We start from the raw sequence: 13,336 nt of genomic DNA, 5'->3' as shown, positions 1-13,336 counted from the left end.
AGCACTTAGCAGAGTGGCGCAGTGGAAGCGTGCTGGGCCCATAACCCAGAGGTCCGTGGATCGAAACCACGCTCTGCTACATTTTTTTTTTTTCTGTGAAACTTTTTTTTTCATTTCATCGGCTTAAATAAGCGTCTCAAGAAGGCACATAAGGATGTGCATGGCCCTTAATAACGTAACTGCAATTAGCGGTTTAGTTCTTTTTTTCTTTACTGCCGGAACTTTCACGTAGCAAACACAAAGGATATCATCCTATTAAGTGAAGTAACTGATACATAAATATACACAAACACACTTTCAAGTTTGTGCGCATGCATATTGTGCGGTCAGTCACATTGTGGCTGGCCATATCACGTTTAAAATTCCTTTAATGTAGCGAGCGGCTCAATCCTCGCCAGCCAATCCGGAGTTTGCTGTTTCGTAAACCGGGACACGGGTCTTTCCACAATAAATACCTGTGCCAAACGTAGGAAGCAGACTTTCCTCTGACGGCATCCGAACATGACTTCTTATCACAGCAGCAGTCACAAAGTTTGCGTCAAAGTAAATGCTGTTGTTGTAGTGTTCAGATAAATTTTGTTTACTACGTGTCGACGCACGTCTACGTCCAGCTCGTTTCCGTGGTGTAGTGGTTATCACGTGCGCCTCACACGCGCAAGGTCCCCGGTTCGATCCCGGGCGGAAACAGACTTTTTTTTTTATTTTCAAATTTATTGTTACTGTTATGTTTATTATTTTCCTGCGGCATGGTATGCAGTATGATTGCAGCAAATTATGAATACTCCATAGTAAATTGATATCTGATCGAATTATGAACGATGACCTCCCCACTTCTCTGATTGCGGAATTAGTTTTAATTCACCAAATCAACATAGTGCTCGTTAGAGGTTCTTAACAGGGAACATCTGTCGCATAGATCAATAAATGCCCTTGCAGGGGCTGCTAATCTTCAGAAACATCGGAGGGGATAAAATTAACTTATATGTGCCGGAAACTGTTTGCCTTAGGCCAACTGGCATGCATGCCATTCCGGCTTTTGAGAATTTAATATGTACATAGTCTTCAAGATATTAACAATACAAGCAAACAAGGGATTGAAGCGTCAGGCTGCAGCTTCTTGTGGAGCATATATGTGGCATCGGTTTCAGAGCTTCTGCTTGAAGCGCACCGTATGTTCAGAGTTAGCAAATATATGGCTATGAAATTATGCGCACCGTCGGAACCGATGTAGATGCTTTCCGTGCTGTTTGCTTTGATTGCCTATAAATAGCGGTGATGTTGACGGCGAATCTTTAATTTATTCAACGTTTAGTCCAATACGACAGTGGTGGGTTGATGTGAAACGTTACCTTGCATGCACCACTGCTGTTTGTCTGCGCAGTGCACAAAACACACAGGGAGACGTGTTTGCTTGAAGCCTTGTTGTGCGCCATTGTTCATAACCTGTGAGAGAGTTGAGCGTTGTCATTGCCTCACATGACACATCGCATCGCGGAAGAAATATTGGCAGAACTATATGGGGTTGTACGTGCCAAAACCACAATCGGATTGTGTGGCACGCCGTAGAGCTGCGCTCAACTTTTGTATTGGGGAGTATCGTGTATGTAATCGGTGACCTTTTTACTACTTTATATAACTTCACCACATCACTTCTGCGATTAATGCAAGTTATTTGGGTTCACTTCAAGGTGAATTGGCGCATTTATGAAATTTCAGTTGCGGTGCTAAGTGTGAGCGGTCGGGTTGGCGTACCAAGCTCATCGAATGCATTGATTCGATTGGCTCCATCCTGCAGCTTGCACAAATGAGCCAATCGTGATCGAGAAGTTCGATCCCAGTTGGGCTCGATCGCGACCTAATATATGCAGTCTGTGACACCGTGAATCAAACGGCTCACTTGCAATCGCTAATATATGCGCTATGTGGTACCGCAAATCATACGGTGCACTTACGATCGCGATTGGCTCCTTTGCGCAAGTTGCGTAAGGGGGCCAATCGTGGTCCATAAATTCGATTCTGATCGGGCGTGAGCACGATCGAAAGCGCATCCTGTGACATCGGTATCATGTCAGTCAACTTAAATTATACATGTTAATCCGTTCCCTAATTGTGAAGAAACTAATGCCAATAATTCAACTCCCGCCAAGACCAGTTAAATTCAGTGAATACGGCGTTATTTATTTGAAACATTACTTGGGTTTCCGTGGCATTACTACACCGTGGGCATTACTCCCGTCGGCTTTGATGACACGCACCCGAGGCCGTGATGTTTTTAGGACACAGTCAGCCTGCTCACAACTATGACGTCTGGCAACTTAGAGGTACAATGGCTGCGCCCATTGCGATGGCTGACGACGTGCGGTCAAGTGACACTGCGCGTAGAAAGCATAAAAAGGAAAGCTTACCCACACCCAAGATCTTCAAAAAGACAAATGCAAAGTTCCATAACAATGTGTCGAAGCCACCGTTCGGCAGTGAGGCTTCGGAGGCCGTCAAGTTCAACCAGATGCTCGTCAAGCCGAACAAGAAGTGGTACGAGCAGGTAAGAACGTCGCATTCCCTCGTGTTTGCAGCTAATTCATAGTTCTCTTCATTCTGAGTAAAACGGCTCCCAGGTTGTCTCTAGGTTGCTGCAGATTACCTAACGTAGCAATTACGGGCAATGCGTACAGCCTGTCCTAAAGTATCACATCTGTTGTCAATGAATATCCTTTGAAGGCGTGGATTTTACTGACGGATTACAATGACGACAACGAGAACACGTCGCGCCGTTCACACGTAAATCTCTCTGGACACTGGTAGAAGGTGCGACATATTTTTCATCGGTGATAAGCACGTTATCTTGTCAACAACATCAAGCTTATGTCTTGAAGGGGACCTGTACTACTTTTTCTTTAAGTGAAAACAAACTATTTCAGAAATACTTTGCCGCAAAAAGCACGTCAATGCGTTCAGCTGAAGCGGAGTTATTGGCAATCAAACACGGCCTCTGCTGTGCTCCCATTGCTTCTTCAATGCTTTGCATTGCGAAGGCTTCGGCGCAATGGGGCGTGCCCACAACGCTCCGCCTTCTAATGTCACCGTGGCGCGCAGTTCAAATTTCATTTGGCCATTGGTTCCTGCGGCGCGCTAAACATAAGCCAAGCGCAGTTGTCCTCAGCTAGCCGCAATGCGCTTAGCCAGTGGACTCGTGGCGGCACCCCGCGGCAGCCGCGGTATCTACGCCATGTAGCCGATCGCAGCTTGATGTCAGCTGTCGGCCAATAGCAGCCGTCTAAGGAAATGACGAAATAGTGCGTCCGATGACGCAATAGTGCGTCTAAAAGAGAGTGAGGACAGGGTCTTCTGTTGAAAAGAGAGCGTTTGAGAGAAAGGGGACTTCGCGATCCGCTTTCGAGCTCCACGCACCGCGTACGACAGCAAAATTTGGTTGAGATGTCCACAAGAGCGTATGCTGCCCGCGGGCTAAGTTACTTCACCAACTCCGAGGGATGATTCAGGACCCCTTTGAGGTCGTGTGTGCTTGAAAGCCATGTGGTTGTACTTGCCTGTCAAATTATAGTCAAAGTTACTTGCGTAAATTTCTTATTGGTATCAATATAATCTTAACGCTTCTTTTCTCACTTAGCATATGTAGGTTTATCGCTTATTTTCTCCACAGTTGTGTTGTATCTTAAACTCTGAAGCCTGGTGCTTCCTAGGCAGTAGTGTAATTCGCTGTTCTTTGTGTACTACTAAACACATCCTTCCAAATGTGACTATGCCAGTTATTCAAAGACAAAGTGGCTGTTGACGATGTCATAGTGTCCAAGCAGGAAGAATTCGGGGAGTGAGCGTGAATAAATGTCGAGGCTACAGCATTTGAGCAAGCTTTATTTCCTCATCCTTCCTATTCAAGCCACTGAATTAGACACACCATTTGAATCGAAGGTCATGCCGGGCACTTCGAAGCTTTTCCGGTGTCCAGTAACTTCAGTTGCAGTAGTGTCACTTGAAAATCTCACTAGAAAGTTGGGGCTTTACGGAATGTTGCTTATGTAGACGTAAGCATCCGAGCTAGTGGCGCTTTTTTGTGGAATTGGTTTAAGCAAGAAGCACACAGCTATTATTGCGTTGGCAACCCATATTCCGCTTATTTGTTGACACAGAACCATGATGGCGACATTATCATTAACATACATTTTCTTTATTATTTTTCCTTGGTGAGCACCCTCATTCAAAAAGTGTTTCTAGCACTTCGTGGTTAAACAAAATGCTACAAGGTGCCGTAACAAGTACTGCTGCTGTCGTCTTCATTGCTGGTGTTCTGGTAATCTTTAAAGGTAAAGGGTAATACTTTATGGTCTGGTTCGCGGTAGTCCAATTCAGCTCTTTTACACTTCACTTATGTTTCTTTTTTTTTTAATATGTAAAGCACTCAAGAAAACTGAACATCGACATTGTAAGGCGCGTGGGAAGTGTTGGTGGACCGGCACACTGTGTCAGTAGTTAGTAAGGTCTGTGGGGTCTTTCCATGGTTGTCGCTGATGTGACCTTTCCGATCACTTGACCTATGCAGCTTCCTGAAGGAGACTCCATGACAGTTCCTGACAACCCTCCCGAACTGGTCTCAGCCAAGCGCAAGTTGGCGGAAGCCCTATTTGAGCATGACAAGGAACTTTACAGGAAACGTAAGCTCGTTGACACAGGCACAGTCGTGACTTGCAACACAAAGTAGCAAATTATTTTTGAAGAAGAGGGAGGCAACGGTTTTTAAGATGAAAGAGCATAACACAAGGATGTTTGAAATACAGCTTCCGAACCTTATGTGCATGTGGTTTTCTGCAACATAAGCAAGTGCAACATTGTGCTAGCTTTTGCTAACTTATGGACATACCATCTATGGAGACTAAACGAGGGCTCTTTGGCTGGAAAGACAAGCAACCAAAAGCCAGCCTATGTTCCTGAGAGTTTCAGAAACTCCAGCGTTTAGTTTGGTGGCTCTTGAGCAGTCGGGTGAACTCCCGTGCGGCTATTTGAATGTGTGTGTGTGTGTGCATGGCCACTCCTGGTGCAGGGGTAGTCAAGCACATGCATTGTGCTACTCCAGAGGATGTATCTGGAGGATGTATCTAGTGGTCTGGACTTGCAGAAGCCTGGCGACAAGCATAACAGCATGATAAGTGGTATGATAAATGGATAATTCAAGAATGCAGTTGTGAACTCATCACTTCCAACTCAAAAGGAACTTGCAGAAGAGTGCCAGCAAATTACGTTGGCTCAATTATGTAACATTTTGTTGGAGGTTAACGGTTTACCAAAATATTGTTGCATCCTTGTAAACAAGTTTGTCCTCATTGCTGAAAGACGGAGAACTGCTGGCAGTCTTGTAAGGGTTTTTATGCTTGCCTACCTGCGATTACACGGTATGGCTGTCTAAGCATACTTCACTGTTGCTCTCGGATGAGGCCTTTTTATGCAGTAAAATACCTCGCAATTATTTCCCCTTAGAAATACTCATGCCCCTGTTCAAGTGTTTTGCCAGTGTCAAGAAGTTGCAACATGTCATATGCCTCCTTTATGTGTCCTTAGGGTGCTACTTGCACATTCGTCTGAATATCATAGCAGTCACTTGGGTACAAGGGGTGCATCCAGTTCTTGTTGAATTGTTGAACAGGCAGGCGTGTGTCGTTCCTTTGATGTCGGCGGAAGGTTTTGTCTCGACGTTGGCACATGTATGTGCGCTTAGTGTTGGTGTATGACGACATAGGAGGTATGGTCTTATTTGATCTGCTTTGTGTGGGAGGTCATTGACAACACACAGTCAGCTTCAACTGCACAGAAGGCTTCGCATTTAATGTGAAGTACCATGGCTTATTCCAGACACTTTGCAGTAGGTTGCTGTCTCACGCAGGGGTTGCCAACCGTGCAGAATTAGGTGAAACATTCCCGACTTGATGCAGTCGGGACAGCCAAATGTCGTGACTTTTGCTTTTTGCTACTGAATAATGATCAGTAAACAAGATGTATCTTTTTTAGTGCCTGAGAGTTTGGTTGCACATTCTTCCATTGCATTATCATAAACAAAAAAGCGTCTTTCTTTTGTTGTTGTAGTTCTGTTGTAATCCCTAACCATTGACAGCACCTCTATCTGTATTGGTAGATGTGTTTGCCAGACAACTGCACCTTTATTGTTTTGAATCGTATTGTGACAGGGCAAATTTGTTGCATGTAGACTTGTGACTTCTGGCACTGGCAGGGTTGGTTATCGCCACTTGCCTCCTCCCTCTCCCCGTCCCGACTTTGTCTACTCGAGAGTTGGCAACCCTAGTCTCGCATAATGTGTCCCTCTTCAGTAAAAAAGTATACCCTTCAGGTGCTCTGTCCACAATTATGCCCGCCAACGTGGTGCAGCAAACCAAACACACTGACAAAAATAATGGTATTTAAAACATCTTGCATACATCTTGAAACACTTCTGGTTGTACCTAACCTGCAAACATGGATAATATGTGCAATATGATTTAGTAAACTGAGTTGGAAGGTAGATGACTGGGTGTATGTGCTCGGTCTCGGTATGTCATCATGTAGCAGGTTTGCTTCCTTGCGTGTTCTTCACGGTAACTTACATGAAGTTTTTTTTTTATCAAGAGGCTGGATAAGGGCTTTCCAAGTATGCTAGACACAAAATACATAGTTCTCATATTTGACATTCCTGTCGAGAGTTCCCGATGGCATGGAGCGCTAATTCTCTTAACCTAACAAAGCTCGATGTATAATTATACTTAATCTGTTCCGCAGCTGTACACCTCTGTTTCGAAAGATTTTAACGGACAGGATCAATTGGCACCTTAAGGGGATATTCAAGTGACCAATGGTGGGGTCGAACCTCGGTCTCCCAGAACAACAGCAGCCCGATGCTCTAACTACATTTGAACCTTCCTTTACACAAAACTATGAAAGACATGAAAACATGTTCATTATATCCTATATTCGTTATAAGCACATATTCGCTACACCCCAATATTGGTGAAAAACAGTTTACATTTACTTCGTTATATTGGATAATTCTTCATGTCCGCTATATGTCTATGTTTGACTGTATTAGGCCACGATTGCACATACTTCTCTCGTACGGATGTCAAATATAGTTCTTTGATACGAGTAGCGCATCTGTCACATTGCATAGCATGCACGAGAGCACGTGTTTTTAATGGCCAGTTTTCATTCAACCAGACTTCCTGCTGTCTTTTGCAGGCCTCACACAGCACATCAAAAAGTTCCTTATAAAATTGAATGCATGCCAGTTTCTTCCATTCTTCCCAACATGGCAGCTAGTACCTTGAGACCTTGTGTTACACTGCACCACCTAGGCGATTTACGTACATTTGCCAGACTGTTACTTCAAGCAGCTAGTGCTATTCAAACACCGTGTAGCATCATACTGTCTTCGGGATAGGCTTAGGTTGTAATGGAACAGGTTGTATCATTTCTTCGCTGGAGTACGATAAGAATCGGTTGTCATGCTGTTGCTGCCATACTATCATCATCATGATCTCCTTGCTGCAGTTGTTGCACGCCTATTCGTCCATCTGGAAACACATTGCAGGACCTCAAGCAGTGCTAGATAGGTGGCTACATGGAGAGAGCTGCACATAACATCGGTGCTGACAATGTGTAGGATCTGCATAATTAAAAAAACATCTTTCTGTGTGTTAATTTGTACATTCAGTGTGTAAAAAAGTGCTTTAACTTTGTCGCTTTCTGTAAAAAAGTAATGTAGCGATGCGAGATATATTACAAGAGGTGAAATTAGTACCTTTGCTGGGACTTAGTTACTTGTGCTAACAAAACTAGCGGAAGAAGGTTGGGACAGAACAATTAGTCTTGTTAACACTAGTAACTATGTCTCAGCAAATGAATCAACGCCAACTAGCCCAACTTTTTGCGTAAATTAGCGCCATTTCTCAGGGACCATGTTTTCTGAGCATGGGGGCACAGAAGAACGGAGGAAGTGAGTTTGTGCTGAAAGCTTAGGTCATCACCAAGTACAATTCACGGATCTAACTTGCTCGCTGTTCTTTCACAGACGGGGAGTCACGGGCCCGAGCCTCAGATATGCGATGGGTGCGAACTGTGCTGGCAAAAGGCGTGCTTGCCGACAAGGTGGCTGCCCACACGCTGTTGATTCAGGAGAGTCCCCTGCACAACCTGGCGAGCGTGGACGCTTTGCTGGCCATGGTGACTCCTAAGGGAAAGAAGGAGTGTCTCCTCGCAATGGGTGAGCCATAAGCGTTGTGCTGTCTTTGAGTGGGAGATCTTCGATAGGCACTAGTCTCTTTACACTTTGATTGACACAAAATTTAGTTTCGAAGACAGTGATAAATTAGAGTTAATGTCTAGGCTCCCACAGGGAGCCAGATATGCGAGCCGCTTGCACAGCCATTCGCCACGCCTGCTCACGAGGAGCTCCAAAGTTCAACAGAGAAGCCAATTCTACAACCGCACTGCAACACTGACAAGAGCACTAGCACTTTTAGTAGTGGTTGTTGTATTCACTTACGCCATTAAATAGTCTTACCTTGGAGTTTGCTGTATTGTAGATATACATAGAATCGTAATCAGTGCTTTGCAAAGCAGGAACTCCACCAGATTGTTGCGTCAATATCGGAGACACGCTTACAAATGTTTCTTTGTTGCACCCTGCCTTGTTTCCAATATGATTTACTGCAGAGATGACCGTCGTTGGAATGCTTCCTCTAAATCATTGTACATTTAATTGTGATGTTTACTTGTTCTGTTCTACATAAATGAAAGCACACTACTTGTGAAAACGCCAGTGCACAGGTTAGTCGCACCATCTATTGGCAGGTAAAGACACCCTAGATACAGAGACTAGCTGTATCTAATGACACATTTTATGCAGTTCAATATTTTCAATCACTTTCTTTAAGGAAGTGAAGTTTATGTGTGAAATCGGTAAATGTTATATGATTGTCACTATAGTAATAGTGATCGACAATAAAGCGCCAGAGGTTGTTTTGATGCTCATTAAACAGGCCCCAGCAAGCACGAGGAGTGGCTTTTCCACATTAAAGAGAATCACAGCACGGTGGACCTTTGTGCATCTGTGCTCTCTGTGGCAGCATATACAGTAACTCTAGTGATGAGATGACAAACGATTCTGCCAGTGTATATCATAGGTAATGAAGCCCAGTTCACGACGCCACCTGTGTAGTGGACCCAGATTTGCTGTGGAGGCTAGGTGTGCATGTGCTGCCACGTTGAGTATCACGACACATTGGGGATTGCTTCATCTGCAAAAAAGCTCTGTATTTTCTGTATTTTCCTTACAAATGTCCATTTCCGTGGACGACTACAGTCATGGGATGTGTATGTCACGGAAATAAGCTGCTTGGGAGGAAAAAGTCACTGTGGCACCCCCGATTATCTTTCGCTTGCTTTTCTTGCCTGCTTAGCATAGGTGATCTGTTAACAGGAGATCAGTCTTCTTTGGATATCGTGTACGTTTGGCACCTTGATTGCATGGGATCAAATGTTGCTGTTGTATTGGCATTTGGTGTAAGCCACAAGGAGTTGTATATAGATCTAAAAATTTTTTGTAGTCTCTGCTCAGTGTACTGGCTCATGAGGTGTCAGTTGGAGAAAAAATCCTGTAAATCTCAGAAAACCTGTCAAAACATGTCTACCATACCAGAGAAAGCAACCGAGCGGAAGAGATGGTATAAAGAATTCTGTATTTTGGTTTCCGTTCAGAGCGCTAGTCAAGCTAAAAAAATTAGATTACAAATCTTCCGAACACAAACTTGGAGCTTTAAGTAGGGAAGTGGCAGTGGTATAGTTCTGGGCAGCATTGATTAGCTTCTTTCTTTCTTTGTTTCTTTCCTTTCCGGACACTACCCTTTTCATTGGTTGAAGCACAGTAGGACCCCATTGATACGATCCTGTTCCATACAATTTCCCGACACGAACGTTTAGATCTAGAACACAAAAAATGACCCCATATAGTTACCCTTCTTTTTTTGCCGGTGGACACATTCCCAGAAAACACGATCTTTTGGCACTAATGTTCAGTACATTGCTAGACTGTGGTTGTGTGATATGTTTTCTGGCTTCTACATCCTATGTAAACAAGAAAAGGCACAAGGTGCATGCAATCACGAACAGTAGCAGCCTGCTGCAGCAGCTTCTGCACAAAACTCACCCACCTATGTCTTGTCAGAACGAAAAAGCTGCTGACCGAGGCTGAATTCGAGGAGCGCAAATGTAAGCTTGCTGAAGTCGTAAAAATGACAATGTGTCTCTCGGGCCGCTCCAGCCTCACCAGCCTGGCATTTGTCAGCATCTTGTGCTGCAGATGTTCGTGCAGTGCTTCGCATTATGTAGATGTCAACTACAGTTGAAGCCGCCAGATTTCTTTGTAACTTTGGATTGTACGTTTTCCCAGTTAGTACGTTTCCTTTCATATTTTTAATGCACTGGCATTCTTAGGGCACTTCACGCACTTTCCAGAGGCTGTATGTATGTATGTATGTATGCATGTATGCATGTATGTATGTATGTATGTAACTATTTTCCTGCCTACGTGGGTCACTGTTTAGCCCCTGGTTGAATGGTTAGTGCGTTGGGCTGCTGTGCTGAGGTAACAGGGTTCAAAACCAACCGTGGGACCAATTTGGGTCACTGAATATATGGCAATGTGTACATATGTGCCCGTCTTCAATGAAACTCTTTCACGCCACATAGGTGATTGTGGATGTGGGAGTGGTAGATACGCTGTTCCAAGGTACTCTTTTACGCCAACTTGGAGCACTAGGTAATAATGTCTTTCCCACCAACGCTTTAACGAGCTGTGCGATGCATGCACTGGACATGTGCCGTTCTTCAATGAACCTCTTGCCAACTTGAGTCAATTGCTGAGGCTGTCATTAAACAGTTGGTAGTTTGGCGCTTCGCTGTCTCCCTTTTTTCTGTCCCTTTTCAAGAAATGTATTTTGTGCCACAAAGTATACCTAGGAAATCTAAGCACCAACTAGCCCAAGAAGAAGTCCTTTTGAGTCAATGAGTATGTGCCACTGAGTGTGTGGCAAGCAGGGGAACAATTCTCAATGTTCACACGAACCAGAGGGCCCTGCATTTTGGAGGCCACGTGTCTGCTTCGTGGTGGCACCGGTAGATGGTGCCGAGTGTTTTTAGGGAATGAGGAATGCCACTGCAGTGCACACTTCATACATAACTTGTTTCGAGGGTGGCATTACATTGCGTCCCTATATTGGTTCACTGCTTAGCACAATACCATTGACAGTCACTGTGAGATGGGTTCTGCGGATTTTTTTTAAACATATTGTTACGGGGTTGGGGGGAATATATGTATTTACAATATATGCAGCTACAAGGTTGTAGCTCAGTAGTTAGGGTAACACCATCTACCAATCGTCGAGACACTTCAACCCCCTTTTCACCTCACAACGTCCTTTTGTCCACAGCAGCACAAACTCGTACGTGACAATATGAATGAGGTTCTACTGTTGCTGACAAACAACAAAGAGTGCCTCCTGGAGGTTGGCATTTCTTGAACTGTGCAAATTGTGCGCGAGTATTTAGAAGAGACCTTCTGGAGAAACAAGGGGGAGGGACTTCTTAAAGGGTGATTCATGGAATTATGTGAATTGGGAGTGTATTAATGAAGTTCTGCTCTACTTATGGGATGGCATACATACAGTCACTACAGTTGAACCTCGCAATAATGAAATCGACGGGGAATGCAAAAAAATTCGCTTTAGCAAGAATTTTGTTGTGGCAAAATGAGACAGCCCAAATAGATAATGCATCACAGAATGAAACTTAGCTGTCAAAATTTCGTTAGTCTACTTTGCCAAACTTGGTCGAGGATATTGTCACATGGTGGTGACGGTGAAAAACACTGCAGCAAAACTGAATAGCTTAACTAACTTTTTAGGGGGTGAACCTGTTGCCCACAAAAGCAAGTTTCACTCAAAGCACAACGATAGCGGCGAACACAGTCGGCGATCATCAAAATCTGATCAGCTGGTCAAGTGCGTTGCCTTCTACTACTCGCGAAAGTTCTAGTGTAATCACTGGTGCCCGCGTGTCTTTCAGAAAGTACTTCACAATTCGCTTCGTGCATACAGTCAGATTACACAACGTTTGGCGACGACAAACGACGGTTGGTACCATCAATGACATTAAAGAAACTTCCAATACATGGAGGCGCGTCTTGCGCTGAGCAATAGTGTTTAAAATTTGAAAAGTGGTTAACCGAGAAGGATAAACAATTACACGTGTCAATATAAAATTGCATTGCCGACAGTAAAAAGTGCGCCGCATACACTTTCTGAGATGCGATCACTTTTGTGAGATTTTGTATAACTCGGCACCGGATGCAGAGCAACAGCACTCCATGCACGCATCAGCATTTCTCCAGCACACGCTGTTGCCCGTAGCCTCCGACGCTTCCGGTGTCGAGCGTGGAAGTGATTGCATCTCGTATACCCTAAGGCAGTTGATCAAGCTTATGGCACCTCTGGACAATTCTATACCCGGTGCCGAATCTGCACGCGATGCCTGTCGGGTGGCACCAAAACCAGCGTTCTTGAAGCAAGGGATGCGTATTCTCGGACAATCGCTCAATCACATGGCACCGATGCATGGCACTCTATGCTGCGACCACCATTCAAGCGCCATAAACCATTCCGTGTCGGTGGTACGAGTATTTCCTTGTTTTTTGCTGCATGTTTTTCACCGAGGCGCACATTATGCACTGCACTAGGTGTGTGAAAACTGTTGTCACATGTCAGTAGCAACGTGCGCACCACTTCAAATGGGCGGTCAGCAAACTTTATTGGTGACCATGCAGTGTTTCCAGAGCACGCAATCACTTCCAACGCTTGGTTGTTTTTGTAAACAAAAATGGTGGCACCCACGCAAGTGTAATGTGTTGGTATTTTATGCAATTTTGGTGCAAAGTAATCACATTTGAGCACATTTTGCAGCCTGCTAGCCTTGCGCAAGTGGGTAATATGTGGGGTTACGTTCCAGCAAATTTCGTTATGCAGAATTGCAGTAAAGCTACATTTTGTTGTCGAGAGGTGCGAAAGGCCTTGAATCCTATGGCTGTTCGCCGGGGATACGGAAATATTTCATTGTGGCGGGATTTCATTATCGCAGGTTTCGTCTGTACCACATATTCTGACATGACACTGTATGTAAGATGGTCGGCCCAAAAAGGCAGCCTATAGTTGCTTCAAAACTGCAATGTATTTAATATCAGGAACATATTAACAGGTTTTTGCTGTTCTGGTAAGGATGCCATAGT

At 44.4% G+C, this 13,336-nt stretch overlaps 1 protein-coding gene and 2 non-coding genes across 3 annotated transcripts in view; all 3 read left to right on the top strand.

Annotated features, from left to right (window-relative positions):
• The first annotated feature begins 7 nt into the window (after positions 1–7).
• Positions 8–79, top strand: TRNAM-CAU (transfer RNA methionine (anticodon CAU)). Its single transcript has one exon. It is a non-coding gene; the product is annotated as a tRNA-Met (tRNA).
• A 535-nt stretch (positions 80–614) lies between these two features.
• On the top strand, positions 615–687 carry TRNAV-CAC (transfer RNA valine (anticodon CAC)). Its single transcript has one exon. It is a non-coding gene; the product is annotated as a tRNA-Val (tRNA).
• A 1,605-nt stretch (positions 688–2,292) lies between these two features.
• Positions 2,293–13,336, top strand: part of Noc1 (Nucleolar complex protein 1) — a 40,206-nt gene continuing 29,162 nt past the window's right edge. The window contains exons 1-3 of the mRNA XM_050192130.2: positions 2,293–2,542; positions 4,559–4,670; positions 8,069–8,260. Of these exons, the coding sequence (XP_050048087.1) occupies positions 2,327–2,542; positions 4,559–4,670; positions 8,069–8,260 (520 nt within the window). The 5' untranslated portion in view covers positions 2,293–2,326. The remainder of the gene's footprint in view (positions 2,543–4,558; positions 4,671–8,068; positions 8,261–13,336) is intronic.

Source organism: Dermacentor andersoni, chromosome 10 (assembly GCF_023375885.2).
Source record: "Dermacentor andersoni chromosome 10, qqDerAnde1_hic_scaffold, whole genome shotgun sequence".
Lineage (NCBI taxonomy): Eukaryota > Metazoa > Arthropoda > Arachnida > Ixodida > Ixodidae > Dermacentor > Dermacentor andersoni.
Note: the sequence above shows the minus strand (reverse complement) of the source record. Positions and strands in the feature narration are given on the sequence as shown.